At 44.2% G+C, this 27,263-nt stretch overlaps 1 protein-coding gene across 3 annotated transcripts in view; it reads right to left on the reverse strand.

The window, feature by feature from the left end:
- Positions 1 to 24,408, reverse strand: part of cdh8 (cadherin 8) — a 104,274-nt gene extending 79,866 nt beyond the window's left edge. For all 3 annotated transcript variants that reach the window (XM_069674278.1, XM_069674197.1, XM_069674350.1), the window contains exon 1: positions 24,151 to 24,408. In XM_069674278.1, the coding sequence (XP_069530379.1) occupies positions 24,151 to 24,408 (258 nt within the window). The remainder of the gene's footprint in view (positions 1 to 24,150) is intronic.
- Between the last annotated feature and the right edge of the window lie 2,855 nt (positions 24,409 to 27,263).

The following is a 27,263-nucleotide window of genomic DNA, read 5'->3' on the forward strand; positions in this document are numbered from 1 at the left end:
CAGTAAGGCACTCTAACAATGGTGGCATAGACCACCCAGCTGAGAGATGCTTTTACCGCAAAGAGACCCTGCATGACTGCATCAGGCCCTGCTCCTTAAATGTCACATCCCGAGTTATTTTCGGCCTCTTTTGGAACGGGTGCATTTGTGAGCCTACATGTATCTATATATGCAGAGCAGGTATTCAAAGCTCCTGTGAGCATTTTTTAGCTGGTTATGAAACAGACTGAAATTAATACTGATGCCTCTTTATGATCTGCACAAGCAAACGAGGAACACGATAGACAACTTTGTCATTTTTAAGGCCTGAGCGACCTGTGGCAGCATCAACGGGACAGTCAGGCGAAGCGACGAACCACATGCTGAGGTAACACAATGGTGATTGAGCCTATGGCCCACTGATGAAAGCCTTTGCATTCACAGCATTATGGGCTGGGTGTCTGAGAAAATCTCAAGCGGCGCCCAGTTAGTGACACGTTTTCCATCAGCCAGCAGTGGTTGGTCTGCCAGAGAGGGTAGGCGGAGCTACGCGGCTGCTTTTCCGATCTCTGCAAGTGTAGCGAGTAAACAGTAATCTACTATGGCTGAACAAACAAAGAAAAGATCGATGACTACAGAAACAACTTCAAAAATAAGTGAAAATCCAAAGAAAAAGAAACAAACTGGACGCTCAGATGAAGGCAAACAGTCTAAAAAGGAAAGCGACCGTCAGTGAGGAAAATCAAGAGTTACAACCACAGCCAACCGTGGACGTCCCACATGCAACACGGTCTGAATATCTGGAAAGCGTGATCCTTTAATTACCATTCATGAGGTTTCCTCTGCAACACCAACTACTCCAGCATGTAACATAAAAAACCAGAGGTGATAAGATGTCTTAAGAGTTCTTCCTCCTATGAGTGTTTTTGTCTATCCGAATTACATCATAGCTGATGTATAAAAAGAATAACACAGATTCTTAGGTGTAAGAGTAGTAAAGAGAATACATTTATAGCTCCAATTAACACTTAAACTGCTTTATGAGTTTGGTAATGCCATCTTCAGTCACCTTATTACACTATCTATTGATCCTGCTCCCGTTTTATGGTGTTCATTGTAGCAGAAGCTGGTTTTCTTTTTTCCAGTAACTTGGTCCACTTGACCCCAAAATGAGTAACAAATCAGACATACCATAGGACACAATGTGTCTGAAGAACTCCCCGTCGGTGTGTTTAAGTAGCTAAGCTGGATGGTGTAGCAGTTTCTGAAGATGCTTCAGTGATAGATTGGAAAAAGGAGGCGTTGAGAATACTAACTAACTTACAGCAATCAATAAGACACCGTCGACCCTTCTGGGCTGAGACTAAGTGTGTTTAGTGCTTTTATACCTGCTGCGTTTGTGTGTTGTATATGTAATGAGTTGCTTTTGTTTGCCTATCACAGTTTGTTTAATTATTGAACCTCCACGAGCACATTTTATGTGATCACATTTAGACAGGCAGCTATTTTAGTTTGATTTGCATGTTTCTTTTTAGATTTCTGATCTTAATTTGATTCTTTTCTAAAGAAATCTGCAACAACATCTCTGCACAGAAACAACATGTGGCTTTGAACCATGCAGAAAAAACCCCCAGTTCAATTCATCTTCATTTTTAAATGTTCTGGAGACATATGAATCCTTATCTGGATGCTGCTGGTTCTAATTGAAAAATATGTTGTTTTAGTTTGTAATATACAACATTGTGAATCCGCTTTCGGATAAATATCATCGGGGTGCTGGTTTGGCTCAGTTGGTAGAGCAGGCTTCCCATGTACAGAGGCCACAGTCCTCGACGCACTGATCGCAGGCTTGACTCCCGGTCTGCCGATCATTCGGTGCATGTCATCTCCAGTTCTCTACTCCGCTCATTTCCTGTCTCTCTTCAGCTGTCCTATAAATAAGAAAGGCAAAAGCCAAAAAAAAAATCTCTAAAAAAAAAGGATAAATATCATCTCATTGTTTGTTTACATAAAGCTTTATTTGAATGTGACTAGAAAAACATCCATGTGTAGTTCTGGTCAGAGACGCAGCTCCGTCTTAGCAGAAGAGACACTGACAGGCTTGTATCTATTATTCAGCAGATCAGCCTGATATATCTATGATTACACTTTAAAACCCAGCATGTGTGCTGTCTGACTCTCTCACATGTTCACCCAGCAGAGGAGGACACAGTTTAGTGAGATGCTCTGTGATGGTTGTCGTGTTTGGAGCTAACGAGTGAGGACGCGGCGTTAGCGCGACATGCCATTTGTCTCCCGTAATAAGACATGAGAGCTCGCAGACATTTGAAGGAAGTCAGCATCGCAAAACGACTCCTTCCTGGAAAGACACACAGAGACGCTTGCCAGAAAAGCTTTTTTGTTTTTTGTCTGAGTCTGTGTGTGTGTGTGTGTGTGCCTGAGTGAGTGTGTGCATACTTTGCCTCGCTCACTGACTTGTGTGTGTGACAGAAAACACAGGCTGTGTTTGTGCGTCTGTGCATGTGTGTGCTGGTGCGTGTGTGTCCCTGTACAAATGCCCCCTCCCTATTACAGCTGACTAGTAGATGGATGCTGGCTGTCACACCTGCCTGACTTTGTTCCTGCCAGATGCGGTGGGGTCACAGGGAAAGCGCCCAAACACTCATCAATCTCAACCGTTGTCCAACATTCTTTGGGCTCCGGCAGCAGCTTCCAATATCCATTTAGTCGCTCCAGATGCTGGCAAAAATGCTTACATACACAGAAATGCAGCGGCCAAACCTACTGACCTGCGCTCTGGGTATACGGGCGGGTAAAACACACACAAAGGACGTCACGGGATCAGGAATAATCTCTAAGTTTAACTTTGCATTTACTCTGCGAGGTCGTCATTGTCATTAGGCTGGCAGTAAAAGAAATTCAATTTGGTTTGTTTCCCAAACGCGTCTGTCGAGTGCCAGAACACTCTGCAACCTGGGTCTTTTCATTTAATAACATCAAAGCCACATGGAGGGGCCTGGGAGTCTCTTTGGGAGGAGAGAGGGGGGGGAACTGGAAGGTCTAAAGGACGCGGGTATAAAAAAAACAATCATGTGACAGTGCCAATGAGTTCCAAATGAATTTCGAGAGGATGTAGCTGTGCAACAAAGTTTGGCATCTTATCAAAAAGCGAAATAATGTGCATCGTTTTGGTCACAAACACACCATTTCTGCCTTTGTGAACGCACCAAACTCAATTACATTTGAAATACACTCCTGGCCTTATACGAGCGCCACCAAAAGAAGCCAGAAAAGTAATTTCCATCATTCTGGCTCGTGCAGACTTTTGCAGTTCCCTTGATAGGAAACAGCGCTTGAGTAGCCAATCCGCTAATGGGAGGGAGGGAAACCGAGATTGAAAGTATAAACCTCAAAAATAAATTTCATCCTGATGGAGTTTTTTTTTTGCTTCCTACCCCTACCAAAAAAAATTTTGTGATGAGTTTGAAATATTTATGGTAAAATATGTAAAAGCAGAAACAGAAACTTTGATGCCAGCGAGCAAACACAAGCTGCTGTAGCGTGTTCGAGCCTCGAGTTGTGTTTATAGTTTGCTGGTCACCCGCTCTCGCTGTGGGTCACACTGCTCACGTTCCACAAAGATGTTTTCCTGCAGCAGCACATCACTGTTTTTGACATGGCGTAGTTACTCGGGGTGCTAAAACGCTCGACAAGCAGTAATGGTGTGAAAACACAGCTCTCGCCTCGCACACTGTCCCTGCTCTGTCTTCCTCTCAGCAGCGTTCCTCTTAGTGTCTTCTCTACATTTTCACTCCTCAGCTCTTCCTCTCCCTTTTTAATTCTCCCTCCTCTCCTCCTCCGGGCCTCCTGGGGGTTGGGAAATAATGTACACAAACATAACAGGAGAGCGTGGTGAGCACTCACGGTGTTTACGGGAGGAAGGAGGGAGGGGGGCAAAAGGAGGAAGAAATCATCACAGCGTGCGTTTCCGTTCCCGCGCTGACTTTAATTGTGAGGAAATCAGAAAGTTGGAGAATTCCCCACAGTATGCAGACGCACTTTGATGCTGTCACTCACACGGTGTGGGGCTTTTGATTAGGCCGTGTGTGTGCTCGCGAGGCACATGACCACACTTGGCAAGCAGGAGCCATTAAAATCCAGCAACTCTGGCTCCCCCCTCTGTCTCTCTTTGTCTCCCCCTCTCTCCCAACTGGGTCATCCACTGCCAGACACTTGATACTGAAGGTAACACAATTAATAACTACAGTGCTTCTATGCAGAGTAACAGAATAAGTTACAATTCTACCGCACACAGGAAATCCTTTTGAGCCCAGTTCAAACACACACTAAATCAGCAAGACTTAAACGTAACTTTTACTACGTTTTACCAGGTTGGTATAAAAGTAAAGTACAAGTATCTAAAAAAAAGATCAGATAAATATATATATCTTTTTTTGGCTTTTTTTTATGCCTTTATTTGAAGAGAGGACAGTGCAGAGCCAGAAACAGGGGAAGAGAGAGGGGGGATGACAAAGGGCCGAGGGCGGGACTTGAGCCCGGGACCGCCGCATAGAGGACTATAGCCTCTGTAGATGGTCGCCAATTTAACCGCTAAGCCACACCGGCACCCAATATATATCTTTGATATATCTTTTAACTTATATCTAATATATCTTATATCTTTTAAATGGATGTTCTCATATTTTGCATATTTTTGGGTGTTTATTGTTCACAGTGAAAAAGTGAAAATTTTGTGTTCTTCCAGAATGACATGTTTAAAAAGGTCGCCTCTGAAATGGGCCGTTCAGAACAGCTGCAGGTTCCTACGTAGAACCTTGCTTTCGCTGAAATCGACCAATCGTCATTCACCTCAGGCTGCCTTCTTGCACGAGCTTGTAGTCCCTCCCCCACGTGTGCGATCCCGCGTGGGGGAGGGGCTACGCGGTGACTCCGAATACTGTCAGCCAGTCGTGGCAAATGTCTGACCTTTGAATGGCAAAACGGCTTGTTCGTTTCATGAGGAAGGAGAGGCTCCAAAAAATAATTAAATTAAAACATGTATACAATTTTTAAAATGAAACACATTAGAATAATAGAAAATGTATTGCATAGCTAAAATATGTCCCTTTAAAACACTTTTGATGCACTGTTACAGATTATAATATGTGACAGTATTTAAATCAGGTAAAACTTAAAAAGTCTGCAGTGATTTGAAACACAAGACTTATTCAAATCTGAATATCTGAAACACAACATCTCCCTAAACTTAAAGTTGTTATGTTGCCTTATCTTAACCACAGACTGGAGTGTGGGTGAAAACCTGGCTCTTGTGTTGGTCTGTATGGTAATTTGAACATGTTATTTGACAGCTCTAAGGCTCAGAATGTTCTTTCAAGATGTGTGTTTAACTAAGGTACAAAAGCGTGTGAAATAATACTTTGTCTCCTGTCAATGAAGGCTAAAAAACGTATTGAAAAAGTCTCTTTGAAGAGCTATCCTTTATCATTTTTCGCTTAATGAATGTCCACTCTATGACACTGGAAGTGGCTGACAAAAGCTCATTTGCACTCAGCGCTCTGCTCTTGTAAATAAACATTCTTTCAGAACAAATGTGATGCGCTTTCACAGCAGAGTGAAAACAGTGGTTATAAGTGTTGTTTCATTAAACTTCGTCCACTTGCATTTACACTTGCACTTGCACTCTACTTATCTCATATTTCTTAAACTTGTATTTTTTCAATTGCTCATTTTCCAGTCCTCTCATTCTCAACATTTAGTGCAAAGATGTTTAAAGTAGCATACCTAGCTCAGAAATGTAGTGGCTGTAACATGGAGAAGAGGAAAAATAAATGTTTCATGTTGTGCATTTGATCGAACATTTGGACAGCGACAGAAAGTGCGAAGCAAAGTTACGTCAGGGAACCAGAGCCAGAGAGTGACACTTACAGAGAGGGTGACACTTCCACTCTGCCGCCCACTCCTCTGCACCACCACACTTCCTCTCCGCCTTGCCGAGTCCCGGGGACATCTTCCCTGCACGCTGGGTGTCACAGCAGACGGATGACTAGCTTTAGCAGCACCATGCCATTTCCCCTCCTCACACTGAACTGTCACACCCCCTCCTCCACGCCTTCCTGGCCTGCCGGGCTGCACTGCTTCTTGGCCCGGGCTGAGATTCGCACACACACACACACAGACGACGAGGAGGCCACTCACATATTCAGAACACCAGTGCTAACATGCATGCCTCCTCTCTTTCTTCCTGTGATTTACACTCTGTGGGAAACTGTGCGGCAGTAACAATTGTCCCACTGAAGCGGGGCTCAGACTGCAGGGGTTTTATAATCCTGAGTGAATAAAAAAAAAACAGCTTGCATCACGCACACAAGGAGAAAGTTAAGTCAAACATGCACACGCTTCAGGAAAATAACGGCACCACACTAACTACACCTTATTATTAAGATCATCATGCGTGCCAAAGGGAGAAACGTAACTCCTCATGTAATCTCGTAAAATCTCGCGTGATCTCACTGGGAAGCATATAAAAGGAAGACTGATACAACCTGCTGTAGCGATGCTAGCAGTAAAAAAACAAAAGCTGTACTTAACAAGTCTGGATGAGAACATGTTTTAGTGGAAGGTGGCCTGCACAGGTTGTCTGTTGTTAAGCAAGAGCTGGAGGGTGAGATTTTACCTGTTTATGTCAACAGCAGCGTGCTAGCTAATGTTAGCCTCAGGGCTAGTATGTTTTTGCTTGAATACACAGTCAGTGGCTCCATCTTTTTCTCTCTCTCATTGGCTATTGTGGTTCTGCTTGGAAGGCAGTGACATAATCATCCTGATTTTATGTCATTATCAAATGTGTTTGACCCCTCAATTACAAGAAGATCTGACGTGGGTACCCTCCAAGGGCTCAAAAACAGATTCCTCCTCTGATTGTCTGGAGGGGGAATTGCATATAAATGGGCCAAAAGCTCGATGAGCCTCCTCTCCCAGCATAAATGTACGTCGTCCAGAGTGGATTCACACTGCAATGCTAAAGGTCACAGCACTAGCTCTTTCTAAACAACAGTCCTAGGTCATCACCTCCGGATTGTAAACCTCTTTAAAGATGATAACAGGATACTTTCGTCAAAAAGCATAAAATCCATCCAACTTCCGCCTTGTTTTACCAACTCCACTCTTGACCTCGTATGACAGTCACAGCAGCTTCTGAACTATAAATGATAGATGATGCTGTGAACGAGTGCAACAAGAAGACATTCTGTCCTGTTTGCACAAGCACCCTTCAGCTGTGTGCCCAAGCTGCTCCCGCTATAACACAAAATGTTGTTAGGACAGTTGCAACCACTGCCAGGAAATTAACATAAGCAGCCTATTGCTGTTTCCTCTGCCTTCCAATGATTGGAGCATAAACTCGAGAAAACACAAAATCCAGCATTAAACAAATGCTACCCCCAAGACAGCACACAACAAACAGAATATTCAAGAGAGGAGGAAACTATGGGAGAGGGGGAGAATATGTCTCGCCTGGAGAATTCAAGATTTGCTAAAATGAAAGCAGCACGCTCTTACAAATCAAAATTTGCCACCAATTCGCTCTCATTCACATTTCTGGAGGGGACGGTGGCTTGTTTGTGTCCCCGTCAGAGTCTGGAGGGTTCTGAAATTAAGCCAGGGACAAAACATGCACAGTTACTGTACTGGAAAGAGAGGCTCGAGCAGCACTGCAGAGCTCCATTTATTCTTATCAATACTCGTGCATTAGAGTTCATTTGCAAAACCGCATTAACGCCTCTGGTAGAATCTCCCCCCTCCTCTGTCCCTCCGTTAAATCTCCCATAAATCTCCGAGCATCCCTTCTTCTTCCAGCGGCGTCATCGCAGAGAGCCACACTTTTCAATTTCTGGAGTGAGAAAAGGACAGGGGGTAAAAAGCCTCTTCCAGTATTACATCTTTTCTACTTTATTACACGTCTTCTGGGAAAATGGGGGCAGCTTTGCAGCTGGGCTATCTGTTTACATTTTCTTTACAAGACTATATTGGAATTATAATTGTGTTCTATGGCGCCTTCTTTTGGTGCCTTGCTCTGTTTAAAGGTCCTGTGGACCTGGGGAGATGAAGAAAAATGGCCCCCTTTTGAGGGATTCGATTACTGAGGAAGAAAATGCAGCTGCACACTGGCCCTCTCTTCTTCCCCTTCTCTGTTTTCCTCCAGGTGCCAATCTCTCGGGATGCTCTGGAGATGTTTGAGCTGCGAGCAAACACAGCGGTAACAACGCACGCATGGGGAAATCATTTCTCTCTGCAATTAAGGTGGAAACACACAAAATGAAACATAACAGTGAGATGGGTCATTATAAATTACATAATTAAATCAATGCGGCTGACCGCTGATTCTGCTGGCGTGATATAAATTGCTTTATTGACTTGGTTTCTATTTTCTTATTTCTCTCAAGGTTAGCAGAGGTCAACGTGTTGAAGCGCTGCATGTTTCGGGCTGCTTTGATGTTGCCTGAGAGTTGAAAAAAAAAATCTGGCCTTGAAAATATAAAAACACATTAAATGCATATACACTGTTTTTGAATCCAGCCTTTGATATATAATTCAGCAGAGGGAATCTTGTGCTGAAACAAACTGAGCATCAGACTTAAAACATGATGTCTATCTAAATAAACTATGTGTGCAAAGTCACCTTTTCCATTTGGCAATATTCAGCGGACTGCAGGTGCAGCTGCTGCTGTTGCTTCATACATTTAACAACAATATTAGAGAAATTAATTAGTTTTCTCTCCATGTTAACAGCAGAAACAAAGAGCTTTATCACCGGTCCCAACACAATGAGACATGCGGGTTACACAAACACAGCATAAATATTCCTTCACAGTATGGATACCTGCTGATATTCCTGCAGCTCGGCTACATTGCCTGGTGCAGTGGAGTGAGACAGTGAATTTGTATCCTTAATAATGTTTGGAATTAATTAAAATGCAAAGCCACAAGCCCAGAGTGCAACCACAGGTGGTGGCAGAGAGAGCGCAGTGAGAGCAGGCGTGCTGAGTGCAAGCCTCCATAACTCATGTCCATTTAACTGATCATTTCTAATTTTATTATTGTTATTCTTATTATTTTTTTGCCATCATTTCAATGAGATGAGTTTGCCATTTTACACAACAATTTCCTGTGTAATATCATTCTATCAATAAGTAATTACTAGCCTGGCAAATTGCTGTGCAAAATGTTCATTGGAGAGGAGAAGATCCATATCAATTGTTCATTTGCATAATGCAAATGAAAGCAAGGGGTGGAAAAAACTACTTTGCTGCCATCGCTGACAGTTGGATACTAGCGCTGCTGCTGGAGAAGCATAAGTGCCTCCACCACAGAGCAGCGCAGAGGTCTACAGCAGTTAGCAGCTCTGCTGTTACGAACAGGAAAATAAACTGATCCAAGCCCCGAGCTGATAGAACAGTTTTATTTGTTGTTCTTGTTTTTTACAGTTTCAGCTGGCGGGAGAGAAACGGCTACCAAATATTTGACATTTGGAGGGAGGTTTGTGAGCAGTTGTCCATTTGTTGGAGCTCGGGCATTAGCAGAGGATGAGCTCCCCGCCACTCCATTAGGCTCTCCCCTGATAGAGTAACACCATTTTAGCCCCTTGTTTACTTAATATGCAGGATCCGGCCCCGTCTATTTGCTTCTAATCAACTGATAAGACGAAAGGCCTTTTCTGGGGCCCCTGGAGGATGAAAACCAAACTCCTAATGGTCATTAGTAGCAATTATGCTCCGTAACTGGCACACCCCTCTCTGCTTTTGCTGCGTTGGCTGCTTAGGCGCATGTGGATCTGATGTTTACGCAGGGGACCCTGAGAGCCGCTCGGAAGCGTTTCAGTACACACTTTCACAGGCTGAGGCTGACCACGGCTCACATTTGATGATGGATAAGTTGAGCTTCCTGTCTGATTTCCTGCTGCTGATTGGGAGAAGTTGTTGTTTGTCCACGCACATATTCACCGTAATCAGTGTGTATTTTATCCTATTTGAATAGTTGCAGTGTGTCAATATCTGCATGACTCAAAGCACCCCTCCATCTGAAAGCATCATTAACACCACTCTGACTTTACTGTAATTGCAGCCTTGTCAAAGGCATCTTGAGGACACGACATGGAGCTACGGCGTGTCCATCCCTGCATGCTGCAGCTCCTCCCAATTAGCTAACTCAGCTCCTTTGCTACACGATTCAGGAGACTTGTGATTTTTATGCAAAACCACCAAGATCAAACGGCCTCTGCCCTAATCCCCGCAGTCGAACCTGGGGAGTGTGATCCTTATCGACAAACGCTGAGCCGCTGCAGAGTAAGATCTCATTACATATGCACAGAGACCTTTTTGACATGCATTTTCCCTTCACGCCGGTGATGCAACAAAGGCAGGAATCCCGCTCCCATGTTTGCATTGTAAATGTTAGCACAGATATTGTGTGCAGAAATCCAGCTCAAGATACCTGATCCGCATTCTGCCTCGATTTGATGTGGTATTTGTTGAAGTAATACAGCGTGCTCAGGTATCTGCTCAGCTAAATCCCTCCATCCTGTTTTCATCTACGTGTTGGACTGGATATGAGCCAGTTATGAATCCCCTGAGATCATTTCTAAGAAGCTCCTCTCGATGAACAACTAGATAGTAAAAGGCAATAGTATGGATATTATGACTATTGTTGAGCTACACTGATTTAAATAGAAGCAACATCACACACTCAATACACATCTTATACAGAAGTGTTTGAGCAGCAACAAATAGGGGAGGCCGGGGTCGGTTGTCACAGTGCTTATTGCAGGAAAACTAGAGGGCGTTGTTTCATCATGCTTATATCAAATATTTGGCGCAATTTCATGCTCATTTCAATCTGGCTTTTTCTGTGTGGGCTGCAAAAATAGGGAGGTGGAGAGTAAATATGCATTGGTTGCAGTAGTTTTTTTCCAATGTTTATTTTTGTTGTTGTTATTGTCATTGTAATTGTTGTAATTAAACACTTATAACAAAGAGGAAGGAAATGTTACAATTTCATTTAGCAGATGCTTTTGTCCAAAGCGACGTAGATCTGAGAGTTAATACAACACAAGCAACGATCAAGACAGGAGGGAACGAAGTCAGTAAGAGCCAACAAACAGCTTCAAGTGCGACCAGACACTGGTGCCAACAGGCAGTGTATAGGGGTTTTTTTTCTACCTTTTTTTTTGGTTTATCATCATCAAGTAAAGCTGATAATAAGGTAGTAATAAAGCTTAAAAAGATCAAGCTTTTCATTAGTCTACTGTCCAGTTGCTAGCTAAGACATGCTTAAACAAGCATGAAGCCTTTGTTAAGAGGTCAGCTGGGGCTGGTCGTCTCAATGCACTTTAGGTTGTTTGTCACATGTCACGAGAAAAACTAATAACATAAATATAATGACAATATCCTGATGATGATATGTGATAATCTTCTGATGAGGATACATCTATTTCCATCTGTTTCATTAGATGTTATAATGTGAGTAATATTGTCCATGATTAACTGATTATTTAATTTTGCTCCAAATTATTATTATTTTTTCTGAATGCATCATATTGTATTTGTATGTTATCAGAAGGTACTTCAAGTAAATAAAAGTGATAACCACTTTAACCCGAAAATTAAGCTTAGCTAGAATCGAAACAACTCCTGTAAGATAGGAAGTGAAGACACACACACACACTCAGAGCACTCAGCGGTGACAGGGAAGGCCATTGTCAGAAAACTAATAAAGAGGCAGTGTGTTGCTGCTGTGCGGTAATTACACATCCCAGGATATCAGTACGGTATTTATAAAAACACCGGACATCAACAAAGAAGAAAAGGTCATCAAGGCTGATATGACATTACCATTTTGACTGCACACAAAACAAGCGGACACATCGGTGCGCACACACACACACAAACATGTGCGTGTGTGTAAGTGTGTGTGTGTGTGTGTGTGTGTGTGTGTGTGTGTGTGCGTGTGTGTGTGTGTTTGTGCATGGGCAGGCACACAGACAAAACCAAAAAGATAATGTCATGTTTTCTTATCTGGCCACTCAATGAGACACAAAGACAATGTGTGTTTGTGTTCGCCTGTGCATGTGTGTGTATGTGGCTGTGTGTTACTGTGTGCAGAGACAGACACTGATAAACATGCCACATCTTGGCAAGTGGTGATTCAAGCGGGCCCCGGCTTCTGTAAACACTGCACAGATTGAGATGGAGGGAAATGAGGACCTGTGTGACGGCTTCCATCCAGATGGAGGCTACAATGGTTTGGGGTTGGCCCAGGTCGCCCCCCCGCCAATGATAAACCATTCAAAGATCTGTGTGTGCAGCCATTTAAATATTGCTGCCTCACCACAGCTGCTCCTCGTCTTCATCAGCTAACAGCAGCAACGCGGCCTCGTGACGCAGACGGAGCACAGAAAGTAACATAAAAGGGCACTGTGCCATTTGGCAGAGTGTTCCTCTTCTTGGAGGCGAGAAGAGTCATCTCATGAGACGCGGTGGGGGTTTCCCTCCAAGACACTGCTCCCCCTTTCTGTGAAAGTTAAAGTATCTCTATCTAAGTGTCTCAGTACCCAAAGAGAATTTCCTCGAAGCAACATATTGTTGACAATGTTTTATATTTGGATTTTCAGTTCAACTCATGTATCAAATGGCATTCTTAATCACACAGGGGTATAACAAATGCAGCTTTTACTTTACTTTTTTTTTTTTTTAAGTATATTGCGAAAAACAGACCCAGAAAGTAGCATTAATTATTAAAGGTAGCACAGCGGTGCTCTGTGGACTCTGCATGATCTCCCTGGGTGTGCTTCAGTGTCCGCCCACAGACATGCAGGTCAACTGGTGAACTGGAAACTCTAAATTGCCTGTAGGTGTGAATGTGAGTGTGAATGTGTTGTCTGGATGTGTGTTAGCCTTGGCTGCCTGGTATGGCAGCCAGCGAGCATGTAGCTTAACCCGCCTCTTGCCCAGTGCATGGTGGGATAGATGCCAGTCCTCTGTAATCCCAAGCAGGACACATTAAAAAAATAGATTGCTCCGATTATAAATGTCATTTTTGCACCTACATATAATTATTTAAGTGTATAACGAAGCAACGTTTGCTTGTTGGAAAATGGGAAATATGTCTTATCCAGTGAAGCTGTTATGGTTGGTGGTTTGGAGGACTACATCCATGAATTTTGTATGAATAACCGTGAACATAGGTCTGATTTTTTAAAGATTATGTTTTGGGCTTTTGTCTTTAATCAATAGGACAGCTGAAGATAGACAGGAAGAGTGGGGGACGACATGCACTGAATGATCAGCAGACCGGGAGTCAAACCCGCGATCAGTGCGACGAGGTCTGCAGCCTCTGCACATGGGGCGCCCTCTCCACCACTGAGCCAAACCAGCGCCCCATAGATTCAATTTTTGTTTTATTTTATTGTTTTTTACAAAAATAAGATCCTCTTCACAAACCTTTAAAAGCAAGCATTTTGTGTGAGCTGGAGAAGAAGAGATATCGTGTATCTGGTATTTGTAGTTAGCTAGCTTATTCAATAAGGCAAGACTTCAAAGGATGAAGGCGATGAGGCAAAGGCCCAAGCTGGAGGAGTTGAAACAGTAATCTCCTGTAGCTGTAGAGGCAGATGAGTCAGGATGTGAGAGAGCCACTGCCTCAACCATAACCTCATGTTAGTAAAGAGGAGGGCTCATTGGTAAGCTAGCTTGCTAGCTAGACCAACTCAGTGCATTCTTCTTCACGTTTTGGTCACCATGCTCAACATTTTGAAAACAAGTATTTCTAAGTTACACCTTCACATACAATTATAACAACTGTATCTAAATCCTCATAAATAAGAATAATTCCAAGTCGCCCCACTGTGCGACTAACCAGTGGTCCAGTTAGCTGCACTCACTGTTAGCATGAGCTAAGCTTGCACAGAAAGTCTGATGACTTACTTTGTCTTTGTAGAAACCAAATGAAAAGTCTTCAGAACATTTTTTTTCCTTTGCATCATTTGTGCAACCTCATCAATTCTTATGTTCTTTACTCTGAAATAACTTGAAACTTGTGCAATTAGTGGGTGAAATTCTAACAATTTCTCTCGCTCCTGCTCTTATACTGTATGTCATTTTATATCGATAGTCTGAAGCTTCTGTCAGTGCTGGCTCTCAAACTGCAGTCATGGAAGCTCAGCTTGTGTTTTACCACATATATGATCAAAAACTATTTCATCCTCTTTTGAAAAATATGCAAATGAGATGCAGGATCATCATCATTATGTCTTTGTTTAGAAAAAATGAAAACAATTCAATCTTCAGTTTGTCTTTTTGTTCAGTCAGGATTTAAATCTGACTCTTAAAAAACCTCCGTGACATTATCATCCTCCAGTCATAAACGATCAACTAACACAGCCCTACATTACATACACATACTCTGATAACTCAACTAAATGTTCACACTTGTCCAACATTACGCTGGTCCGGTCTTTCATCAAACTCATCTGCGATGATGTTACACTAATTGGATGTTCTATTATTCATAATAGCAGAAGTTTTTCTTGGAACTCTCCCTTTCATTAAAACACAATAGAGAAGACCGGGTGTTAGCAAAGATTTGTTAATATTTCATCAGATAGACCGTCGGTGCATGTCCAATCCACGAGCACAACAACAGGCAGTTGTGGCTTGGATAAAGGCAATTAGCCAGACTTTGATAACAGACGGCCTCTACCCCCTGAAAGCTTTTCACATGTTTCTGGCATCCTCTATTCAGTGTCCCTCAACACCTCATTTCGTTGCCATCAAGAGGCGAGAGCAGCTGAGAGAGGAGACGTAACACGGCGTGTCCCCGGTTGTGCACGCCGCGCTGGCAGACAACGCACATGCACCAGGATTCTTTGGGAACAATTTCAACATGCTGCACGCTCGGCCCTGATTCCCATTAAGCATTCATGATTCATCTGGATTTTATATTATAACGTTGTGAATTTTTCATGCATGCACCCCTTCCCCTCCTCTTCCCACCCCTCTCTTTTCTGATCCGACTGGAAAAAAAAAGAGGAATTAATCAAACACTGGAGCAGCGGAGAAAAAAAACCCAGAGTGTCACTTTCACACACACAAAGAAGCGTGCGTTTCTACCATCAACACCTGCTTGTGACATCCAGGGTACTTTCTCTTGAAGTCAGTTCATTTGTAAGGCTCAGCTAGATGTATCACATGCACCTTGGCGGCACAAACAGAAGGAAGAGGCATTATTAAAGGGATACAGGTGTCTTCTGAGGTAGAGTGGAACTAAGGTTAGAGAAGAAAGTATGGGGTGTGTGGGTGCTGCCCTTTACGGTCCCTCCTCCCCTTCCTTGGCTATTATTTCAGCTATCTTTTTGCTCTTTCTGCAGAAGGGATCATTAAACCGAAATAATTCATTTGTGAGAAAGGTCAGAGCCACAGTCTGTTGGCACCCAGATACCAGAGTTAGGAGTGGCTGCGTTCAGAGAGAGAGGAGGGAGCAAAGGACGCAGCCATTGATTGTGCCTGTGTGTTTTTTTATTGTCGACTCAGTGATTGAGGTGAGCAACCCTCTGCCTCCCTCTCAGCGCTGATGATAATCATCATCTTTAATACCTGTTATAGGTGAAGACACCCATCTTCAAGTAAATGTCACATCCACCATTTACAGAGGCCGCTTTGTTGTTATTATGTTTGTGCGAGGAAGGGAGAGAGGAGCTAGGGAAGGACAGAGGAGGGAAAGTAAGGAGGCGCAGGAAGCGGGTGGAGGACTGTCATCTTTTAAGTGCCAGAAATAGACACTCAGCCCCCCACCACCCGATCCAAAACTCCCTCCCCATTGTCTCTCCTGCTCCAGCCCACGTGTGCTCCCAGCAAACCGTGAAGCCAAATGCACATCCAGTCGCACAATAACAACATCCATTCTTAACAAGATTACTCCTGCAGTCCCAGTTTGGCTGATGGGACGAGTATGGGAGCAGAGGCACAGGGATAAGCCGCCCGCAGCTGCCTGCAGCATTTCACATACTCTGGGCTCTATCCATAGGAGGGGAGCTGCCTGGGGAGTTGATCCAAACATCGAGCCCACAAGAGTACACTGGCACGGGGAGCAGGAATCTTTAGCTGCTGCTGCTGCTGCTGCTGTGGCTTATGCCCACAACTACTATCTCAGAGGCAAGGGCCAATTAGCAGGTTTCAGATAATCATAATCTTTTGATTTGAATAATCTGATTTGAATAATTGTAACCTCATTTACCGCTACTGATGCTTGGCCGATGTTGTGACTGGAAAACACAGTCCAAATTCATAAGTAAGCAGAATGTCCAACATCAGGCTCTTTAATTCAGTCATCTATCGCTGCCTGTTTAAAATATGATTATACACGGAGCTGCTGTTTATCCTGAGAAATCAACAATCATTTAAATGTCAGCACAAGACAAAGGCCAAGATGCTTAAGCCTCTTTAATTGCAATTGCATCTCTTGATGCTTTGAGAAAGATAGAATCCAAACTGAGCAAAAATCCCCTATTTTGAAAAGGCTAATTTAGCCAAAGCAGCGCACGAGCCAAGCATTTGAGGTGAAGCGCTTTAATTCTTATAAATTAGTTAGAGCAAAGTTCAAGGCAGAGTGCCAGATGATTTAGCCTGCTAAGCGCTCCACCTCCGCAAAAGCCAGCCCAGGCCGAGTCCGGTGAGGAAGGCAGGAGGCGGTGAGAGAAGAGGGGAAGGAGAGATGTTAAAAAAGGTGAGGGAGAGCAGGACTTAATCAGAGGAGGGGGCGTCGCTGGATTTCCCTGGAAGAGTTTGACACCGTTGACTGACAAACACTGACATGGGAGACGGCTAATCACAGAAAGCAGTCCAAGGTGAAACCATAAAGGGGCCATTTGCTGTGAATTAGCAGTGATGTAGCAGCTCAGGAAAGTGGCTCCGGCGCGAGCTGCTCACTGTACAACACGGATTTAATCATGCTGAGCCACAGATGTGAGTGATAGCAGCAAGCTTGTTATTTTGCTCAGGGACTCTGAAGCCGTGTGAATGGATGTGCTTTCCTGTTAAATCATAATTGCAGCTGATGCATGTACACAAGAGAGCTTCCAGGGATCACGGACGGGACGTGTCATGTGCCTCCCTATAATATAGTGAACTGCAGCATGGTTTCACCTCCCTTATGAAAAACACAGGCAGGAAATACAGTACGTGATTGAATGCATAGCGGTTGCTGGGTACATGTGATAGAAGAGACGGGGAATTGTGAGCGCTGTATTTTCCATGTTTATACCAAGCAGTAACCTCTGGGGCTGAGAGATGAAGCCAACGCCATAAAGACGTGCCAAAACTGCAGTTCTGCAATTGGCCACTTGAGGCTGGTTCCAAAAGCAGGTCAGTCCTCATTAGAGACCATATTATAATGTCCAACTTTACAGCTGAATTAAAGAACATGATTACAACACGGGTTTTTCTTTTACTGGTAATTTTTCAATTCAAGATTCATTCTATATATTTTGGGCTGAAAGAAATGCATAATTAGGGGTGTGACCACTTTGAGTAACATGTAGTTGCTGCAAGGTGTCACCTGGGCTAGTTAGCTGAACTTAACTGCCCAACAGCATGGGTGCCTGAGCAATAAAGCAATGCATCCCCATTATTCAATTAGGGGGACCAAAGTTCTGGTTTTGCAACCCAACTTTTTGTCTTTTTAAAAACATAATTACCATCATACAGTCCCCACAATCAGGTGATTAAATTTAAGCACCCTATATGAATGATCATTTACTATTTTCAGCTACTGACGAAAACAAGTAACAAAATAGTCTGACATTTTTTGACCGCCCCTTTAATTTGGTTCCGTCAAACCCGTAGCCGATCGTTTGCCTCGACGTGCTTTATCTGTCAATCACAGTCTGTCGACACACAGCTGACACAGGTGAGAAACATTTAGCTTCCCTGCGATCACGGACTGAGATCAGAACATAGGAGGCTAGCGTATGTTGCTTGAACCTGTTAAAACTTTAAATTAGCTAAAAGTAGGATTCTACTGTTGCTGAAATGCCGAACCGATTTGCTAGTCGAGCTAACTTAGCCAGCCCGTCCGCCTCACATTAGCTTGCTGGTCCAAAATAATAGACATGCAAAGCCAAAGAGCCCCCAGCAGACCCACCGCTGAAACGGGATTTATTTATGTGAATGTTGAACGATTTATCTGGCTTGCTGTGTCTTCGGCACGAACAGACCGTCCAAGAAGCTGCAGACATTTTTTGGTAAGTGAAATTCTCGCAGTATTGTTTTATTGATGTAACTACTAAGTGTCAGTGTCTGTGTTGACCACAGCTGGCTCTCTAGCTGTTTCTTAAACAACTTATTTGTGCCATTTTGTGCATGGGCATCAGGATTGTTGTTGGCTTTTCTTCGCAGAAAAAGTAGAGGCCATAGTGAAAAGACGACGGACTCTCCTTTAACTTGTCGTTTGACAAACCCCTGGTCCTCTCCTTTGCTACCCTCTTGTCCAAATATGGTCACTTCTAGCTCGAGAAAACCAACACGAGAAGGCCACAATGCCAACACTTACGGCTGTAGAAAGGCAGTCAACAAACCAATGGGTAAGTTCACAGCTGCTACGTTCATTATTTATTCAGTCAGTGGTTGAAACGTGGGTCGACATTTTCCTGTATTCCAATGAACGTACTCCACAGCTCTTCTTTCAAATGATCACTGATAGGCAGGTGCAAACAAAGTAACTTGGCAATAACTTGTGAGATAGAAGCAATGACAATACATTTGCTGGGAAAGCAATAATGCCAGCGATGATGAGGTCACCTGTAAATGTGAAATATCGCCGTTATCAGGCTGCAATTTCTGCTCAAAACACATATAGAGCACTTTAGAGGCAGAAATATTTCATTAATATGATGCTACTGACAGCAAATGTTTGCAAAGGAACATCAGCGATAAAGCTTCACAGACACACTGTGTTTACTGTTGCACACATAACCCTCATGTCTAAATATACTCCATTCAAGCCTGTGTCTGCTCATCTCATTTTGGTTTATCACACTCCCCAATGAACTACTGTATGACACACACACACGCACATACACATACACAGCTGGTTAATGGGAACCAGGACGACAACACAAAGCCATAGACAACCTGTCAAGCTCTTGGAGGGCAGCACTAATGTGATCCCACAGCTCTATCAGAGCCACCGCTGGGCCCAGTGTTTTATTACAGACCAGGAGGGACAGACAGAGGCAGAGATTGGAAAGGAAGAGGGAGACTGTGACCATGGCCCATTGATATAATGGCCCTGCCGGCATTAGTGATATACTGTACAGGTGAGCCTCGGGGAGGGAGAGGAGCGCGTTAACAGAGCAGCCAAAGAAGTGGGAAGCAGAGGACAGAGGGATGTTGGCATGTTTTTTTCAAAATCACACAAGAGGAGGGAATGGAGATCTAAGAGCTGAGAGACAGAGGAGCTGCTGCTAGACTGCAGCTCAATACGGATCTTTGTGCTGCTGCCTGAGGAGAGATTACAGAGCTGTATTCCTGGAGCTGTTGTGGGTGTGAGAAAGCAAATGGAATGAAATGAAGTCCAGCAAACATCGATGGGCTTCCCTTTCTAGGATTTAATGACAGCTTTTCGAGTCAACCCTCTCACTATGGCACTGGAACCTGTGGCTAATTTGGGCTATATTTCAGCATTTATTATATCCGAGCCAATGCTTATAATTTATGTGTCAAATTTGCCATCAATCACCGGCGATAATTCTGCTAATATTCTCGTTAACTCCCACTCCTCATCCATCAATCAAAGGCAGAGGCAGAAATCCGCTCGATTGTGGGAGCCTGAGTAAAATGCAGATGAAGGCGGGGGGATTCCTGCTAATCAGAGGCCACATCTGCAGGACTCAGTCAAGCAGGGGGATCAACCTTTGATCCGTGTAAACTAGCCACACAGTCGTGCCTGTGGCAGGACCACGGAGCCTCACGCTGCTCTGGCAGCTGCATTAAGGACTCAATCACGCCTTAGCTCTGCCTTGCTGCCTTGCTTCGCCAAAGCCACACACTCAGAGAAATTTTAACAATGTCGTCGTACCACACCCAATCGGCCCCGGAGGCAAGCTTCCTCGGGCTCAAGAGTCACTCTCTCCATAATCACCCCTTCAAAGACAGACAGAGAGAAAGAGAGAGAGGGAGAGGGGGGGGCGGAGGTGGAGGTGGGGGACAGACAAGAGGCAATCCAGCCGAGCAGAAGTAGCTCGCATCAGTATTTATAGACCAATGTCCCACATCTTGTACTAGCAGTCCAAAGTGCAGAAAGCAACAAAAAGGTCTGGATTGAATTCAGGAAACTCACACACAGACGGTTAACTCAGGTCCAGATCGAGCTGCTGAACAGACAAAAAACTAACTCCAATCTTGATCATTTTATTGTGAGATATAAAAATTTCACTCCGAAACACCATTCAGTAAATAAATAAACATGCACTAGAGGCTTTATCTTTTTTTCCATGGAACACACTGAGCCAATGAATCCAAGCTGTGATTTTTATCTGTTTCACCTGAATGCACCTCTGAAGGGGAAAGAAGAGAGAAGGATCGAGCCATTTTAGACATGTCAGTGCTGGAAAGTGGTCTTCAATTTTGCAGCAAACATCACTTATACGGGAAAATATCACCTCTGCTTCTAGCAAAACACCGTGCAGAATTACATCACACTACCAATCTGATAGCACTGTGGCCTTCATGTTGGGAATCCTGTCAAACAGCTTGTTCCGAGGAATGAAGCTCCTCTTTCTTTCCCCCAGCACATACACGCACAAAGACAAAGCACTCTTTTTTCTTTCTTCCGGACATATCCATTTTCTTTGCTGAATCAATAATCAAAGCCTTTTTTCTCTCCGTATCGCTGTCAGTCCTCGCAATCCGGCAGTTCAGTCTGAATTGATGAATATTAATGGTTGATTATCAATTCCCTTTGAGCAAAAACACATACAATGCCGTGGCGGATAAAAGTGTTGGACAATGGGATGAGGCATCAGTCAATTCACCACATCTGCAGCACAATTCAGCAGACTGGAACCCTTCATTATCAATCCTCACACACCATATGCTAAATGATCGCCGGGAAGTAAAGGAGTCGAGAAAAGTTAGTTGTGAAGCTTCTGTGAGATATTCATGTGCTAACCGCCATCAATCTGCCTCCCGCTACAAAGGAAACACATTCTGATTTCTCTTTGGTGCAAACACAGCAATTTGTCTACGGTTTGTCTTTTGTTCTAAGGCGATGTTTTGTCTTTTAATGGCCTGATGTAAATGAGTGTGTGCTTCTTTGTGAGTTTGAATAATTGAAATAGCTTTGATTGAAGAGGCAACATGGTGGGAATACATGGCTGATGGCTGAGCCGGTTTGGATAGGCCTCAAATGAAAAAACTTCTTCATGGAGATTATAACGACCTGACTTTATTTAAAAACAGTAAAGCGAGAGTTACCCTCTGCTACCTTCCAGTGGTCTACCTGAGAGTCTGTAGCCAACCACATGTCCCCTAGCTCCGTCCGTGCCATCGACACGTTCAAGCCAATCTACCTTCACACTCTATTTGACTATTTCTGTTCTTAATGACGGGTTATTTCTGAACGCTCCCTAGCTCATGATGAGTAATCCTTAAAATCCCTTCCAACACCGTGTTCCTTTTAAGCTACAGCCGAGCAACAAGCTTTCACAGCTGTCTCCTGTGCTTCACTTTAACAGGTACTGCACGCCTGCCTCCCCGACGCCAACGGGACTGACGGGGGCTGACGAACGCGCCGCTCAGTGAATCACAATGTCAAGAAACGACGCGCTGAAGAAGAACAGCGAAAGGGAAGGGTGCTGTCACGCCTTGTGGCCGTCCTTCTCGCTCTTCCGCTCCTTTGCCTCTCTTAACCTACCCCCCCCACCCTGCTTTCCTGCATTTATGCTAATAGTCTCTGCTGAGAGAGAACACAGAGAATGACACACCGCTGAAAATCGATGGCACAATCTCTCTCTGTCCCTCTCACAAACACTATCTCTCACTCTCGTTCTCCGTGCAGTTGAGGGGAGCCCCGGCGCAGACAAAGATTGGGGGAATCACGTATAATTAAACCTCACAGCGTCCGGTATTACAGAACTATTCACGTCCAATCTTGGCCTGGACTTCCTTGATAATAGACCCACAATCACGGATACAGAAGGCCTCACAAGCAGCGAAGGAATTTGTGCAAAATATAGAGAGCTGTATGACCCATTTGAATCACACCTCCCACCCGTTTGATTCATTTTTTAATTAAGCTTGAGAATCCCCGAGAAAAAGAGAAGAAAAGGAGACACAGGGAGCGAGAGGGAGAGAGATTTATCGTCCAAACCGATACAGTGCCATCTTGGTTTAACATAGGACTTATCTTAGCTCTGCCAGGCATACTCACGAGCACTTAACCTTGCAGTGAACGCAACCCATCATCATCGCCTCGCAAAAGGCAAGCCGCGTTTTTCTTCACCCGCAGCTGCACCCCTACCCCGCGCCCGATCCCCGCACGTCCTTCAACAGGAAGACGCTTATATCTATGGCTGACCTATGCTACAGTCAACTCTGTGGTGAAGCATTAAGGGAGGCCTTGAGAGGAGGCATCCTTCAGGAACGCAACTTGATTTTGTGTCACCAAGCCTCCGTTGACAATCCAAAGAGCATTTCACACTCGAGACAGAGGGACACAGCAGAGTATTATGTGCGAGAGTGTGTGTGAGAGCTTGGATCAGGAGTAGTCTTTTTCTTTGTAAAGGAAACGTTTTAAGATAAAATACCAGTAAATATAAAAGAGTTTTCCAGGCTTTATGTCAAATCTTTGATGCTCCACATCTCACAGCAGAGATCTAACCTTTAAATTCAAAGCTCACGTATGGCCACCGAGGCCCCGGTGAGTGTTTGTTTGTTTCAGCGTTCTGATGAGCAGCCATTGTCGAATCCAGCAGAGGCTGCCTAATTGACTCGCTTGAAAAATTAATGCATCACTTAACAGCATTTTTGTGTTCGTATGGTATTTAGAAAACACAGGTGCAAATCCCGCATGGTGGCAAATATTTAATTGATGCAGCCATATGACAGTGCTCGGGATAGAGGAAGAAAAAAAAAACAGGAAGTCAAATGAAAAGAATTGACTTGTTTTTTCTTGTGCTACAAAAATGTAACACGCTTTTCTTTTCTGCTTTGCTTCTGTCAGGTGCCACTTCTGAAGGCTTGGGGAAAAAAGCCATGCACTACAATGACAATATGTCATAAACATGAAAGGCATACCCACCAATTAACAAATATTAGGCATGAAACACTGTTTGCAAAAGCTATTACTGAACACGATCAAATATTGTGCTTGATGGCCTGCGTTCCTGCCCATGCCAGAGCGGCTGGGTGAGATTCTGGGGGAGGGAAGCGAGCGTGGCTGCCAGGCTGACTCTCCCCAGGTGAATCCCAGCAATGAGCTGTGAACAAGCTGCTTTGGCCGTGCTGGCCAGCATCCTTTGCCTCCCCTGAAACCTGCCTGACACTTTCACGCAGGCCAGGGAGCAGGTGGCCCTTAGCCGCAGGATTAGCCTGCAGTTCTGTTCGTTACAGAGCCGGAAAAACTATCCAGTGACAACTCGACTGGCACTTTTTATCCATGCTATGCACAACTGGTAAAATGCGACTTTGTAGTAAGAAATGAAAAAAAATCGAAAATATGAAAAAAAAGAAAGACATTCTTTCACATGCATCTGTCCTTTGAATTGAAGATGACGGTGATAATAACACAACAATCTGTGTGACTGCGACAGTGTCGTAGATTTCAAGGACAACCAACAGAGAAAAAAAATGTTGCCACCATCATTTCATTTGAGTTTAATTATTTCCAAAAGCATTTCATGACCCCCCCTCATCTCTCTCTTTGTCGCCGCTCTCTCTCTCTCTCTCTCTCTCTCTCTTGTCCCGTATCTCTGCTTCCCCTTGACAACCAAAACCCTCCCACTGCCCATGGGAAGAGGAAAAAAATGGAGGGAGCATTCAAATGGCCGAATTAATGTTTCCACACGATAAGCGAGCTTAATATAATGCTGACAATCACAGCACTCACCCTGCCAACTAGAATTGGATCGGGTCCAGAAAATTCCTCCAGCACAAACATTTGATTCCAAACCCATCCTCTCTTGGCGCGGCTCAGTAATCTTTGTCCTTCGCCAAGACCGCTCGCCACCACTGCAGACCCACCAGTTTGTGTACTTTTGGACTGGCCTATGATAGGAGTCATAGACACACAGGGAACACAAGTAATCCACAGCAGCAGCAAGGACATCCACAGATCCACGAGCATCTCCTCGGACCGCTTTGGCATCCTGTCGTTGTGTGGTTGGTTGGTTGGTTTGTTTGTTTGTTTTACTTCTCTCTCTGTCTCTCGTTTCCAACTCCTCGCTTCAGATCAACAGCTCCTTCTTAGATAACAAGAAAAGGTTACTTGTGTCCTCTTTGAACGGCGCAGCTCGCATTCATGGTGTGATAAAGGTCACTTGCATGGCTTGGCATGCCTCCATAGCAGTTGGTGAGGGGGTGAGGCGCTCTGCACAGCATCCATTTGGCGTTATTCCGAGGGGGAGACCTAGACGGGAGCAATAGCAGTTTGTTAGTTGTCTTTTAGTGTTGCGAGGAGTTATGAGGAGGTGGGGAAGGGAGGGGGAGCTGGGAATAAGAAATCAGAGTCAAATAAACATTTGCCCAAATCAGACGAGACAGCCAGAACGGGAGCAAGAAGAAAGTCTTTTTCAAAGGAAATGTACAAGATTTAAAAACCTAAAGGAATAATGATTTTAGTATAAGAAGTCAAAATGTCACATCATCATTACAAATGATCTGTGTGTAGCAGATATGACCCTTTATTCCTATCTTGTTTTCACATTATCCTGCTCCAATTGAACAACAAACGGGTTGTCTGTACTCTGAGGCGATTCAGCCCACAACATCAGATTGCCTTGCTTTAATCTGTCGCTCTGGGGATTATCCTGGAAAGATTTTGAGCAATTACATGTGCCTTATGATTATTGCTCTGACAATACATTTCGGGTTAAAGGTTATAGACTACGATCAGATTCCTAAAACATTTGGACGTGCATGCAGATAGTGTTGGCTTTAGATAGAGAGAGTGTCTGCAGGTGAGCTCTACAATGTCAACAGCGCTGCAGCTCTCTGATATCACAGTAATCCGGATGAGATAATTGTGAAGGCATTCAGAGACGTGTTTGATTATATTAAGTATGTAAAATGAAATCAGAACTGATGTTTCCAGATAAAAATATGGATGTTAACTTTCTGTTTCAAACGCAGAAAGATAGTAGTAAAATAAAAAATAACCTCATTAGCTACAACAAAGTGACACCAGTGTAGAATTAGATGGAAAGGATGCAGCCGGATGTAAATTTTGCCCTTTAATCAAAAACAGTTTTTGCTTTAACATCAATTGAACTCGCTCAGCCGTGTCAGTGCACAACACACTGATGTGCGTTGTGCACCAGAATGCAAAACAAGAGAAGGGGAAAAAAGCACAGACACAAAGGGCTGGCTGTGAGTTTGAGATGCAGGTGGACCTGCTACCACGGCACGGAACGGCTCGCTTTCAGCTCAGTGACGGTGTTAGTTCTGGTAACTTTTACCACACTCTTTATGTCGGTGTGCTCATATGCTGTGTGCTTGCAGCGACGCGATTCCAAGGACAATACGCTGTAACGTATTCCACCTAAAGCAAACTGCAATATCATAAAGTGTGGAGTGACCAGAGTTAATGAGATATTCTCCAACTAACCCGGAGGGGGAAATATAAACCTGTTAAAATACAAAATCACTGGAAATAAAGAATTTAACATCAAATAACTGATGTGTAATTTTTCTTAACAATTCTTAATTTTCTTTCTTACTTATTATTATTTTCTCTTTTTAGCGCATTTTAAGTCACTGCGGCGCGTGACTAAGCCGGCGGTTTCAGCACCATGGGGGGAGGACAGCTCCCCGCCAGAAAAGCAGCCGGTCCAGACAGCTCAGCCAAAACGCGAGCGCCGGTGGCAGCGGCGGAGCTGTCCAAGGTAGTCCATACACAGGAAGATGCCTTTTTCCATTTCTGGTCACTAGTCTCAAAAATAAATCCACGAATTAACCCGTAAAACTTTGAGCAGCTACTCGCCTTTTACGCATTTTTATTCTGCAGCAGTCTGCAGCCCAAAACACGATTTACCAAATTCTCCCTCTCTCTGAAGTTTTAGCCTTAGAGGAGACGTCTTCCTGCCGGTTCCTCTCAGTGCATCAAATGTGGCACCAGAGCGCACAAGCAGTCCAATTTACGGACATTTAGCGGTAAACAGGCAGCAAATGTGTGACTTATTCCGCGACAGAGGCAGAAGAAATGTGAATAAAGAAGGAAGCCTAAGTTGCAGACCTTTCTGTAGACTTGCTCTGTCACTCCGTCAAACGTCTCGCGCCTGTAAATGTGCCGGGGAAAAAAGCACCGTATGCCCGCTATGGAGGAAAGAGGCTATGGGAAGTCCCTCTACTACCAACAGACATCAGGAATACCTGTAAGGTTTTATAGCACGGTGACGGGCTGTACTTACTAGTGACACTTGCATCCTTTTCCGCTGCTGCATCATTTCACCGTTTTTTTCCCCTTCTGCTTCAAAAATACGCAAAAAGAAGTCCACTGCGTTTCATTCGAGACGCTGAGAAAATGAGCAGGAACGCGGAGCTGCGAGAGACTAGAAATCCTTCCTGCAGTTTGTCACGGCGGAGTGACAGACAGTGTTTTAGTGTAGTGTAGTTAAGAGCTCCGACAGGCTTGCTGGCCGACTGGAAAAGTGAGGAGGAGATGGAGGAGAGATGCACGCTGGCGGAGAGAGCCTCCCCTCCGCGCCGCTCATTGGGCTGATGAGGAGCCGGGTCAACAGGCGCACAAATGAATGCGTGCCGCTCTGCCCAGGCACGAGCGCGCAAAGGTTAGCGGCTCGAATTACCGGCTATAGATTGAGATAAGTCATAGGTGTGCGCAGGTAAAAGTCTCCTATTACTGTATATTTTATAACTCTTCTCTTTGTTGAGGTAACGACATGAGTTGGCCACCACGTCTCGCGCTTGTTAGTGAAATGAAAGAAGCCAGGTGATCAGTGAAACGAAACCGAGGCTGCTCATTTACCCTGTCATTTGATAGGGTTA

Source organism: Semicossyphus pulcher, unplaced genomic scaffold (genome assembly GCF_022749685.1).
Source record: "Semicossyphus pulcher isolate SPU_LCO1_2020_fin unplaced genomic scaffold, fSemPul1.0.p SCAF_1, whole genome shotgun sequence".
In the NCBI taxonomy this organism is placed as follows: Eukaryota; Metazoa; Chordata; class Actinopteri; order Labriformes; family Labridae; genus Semicossyphus; species Semicossyphus pulcher.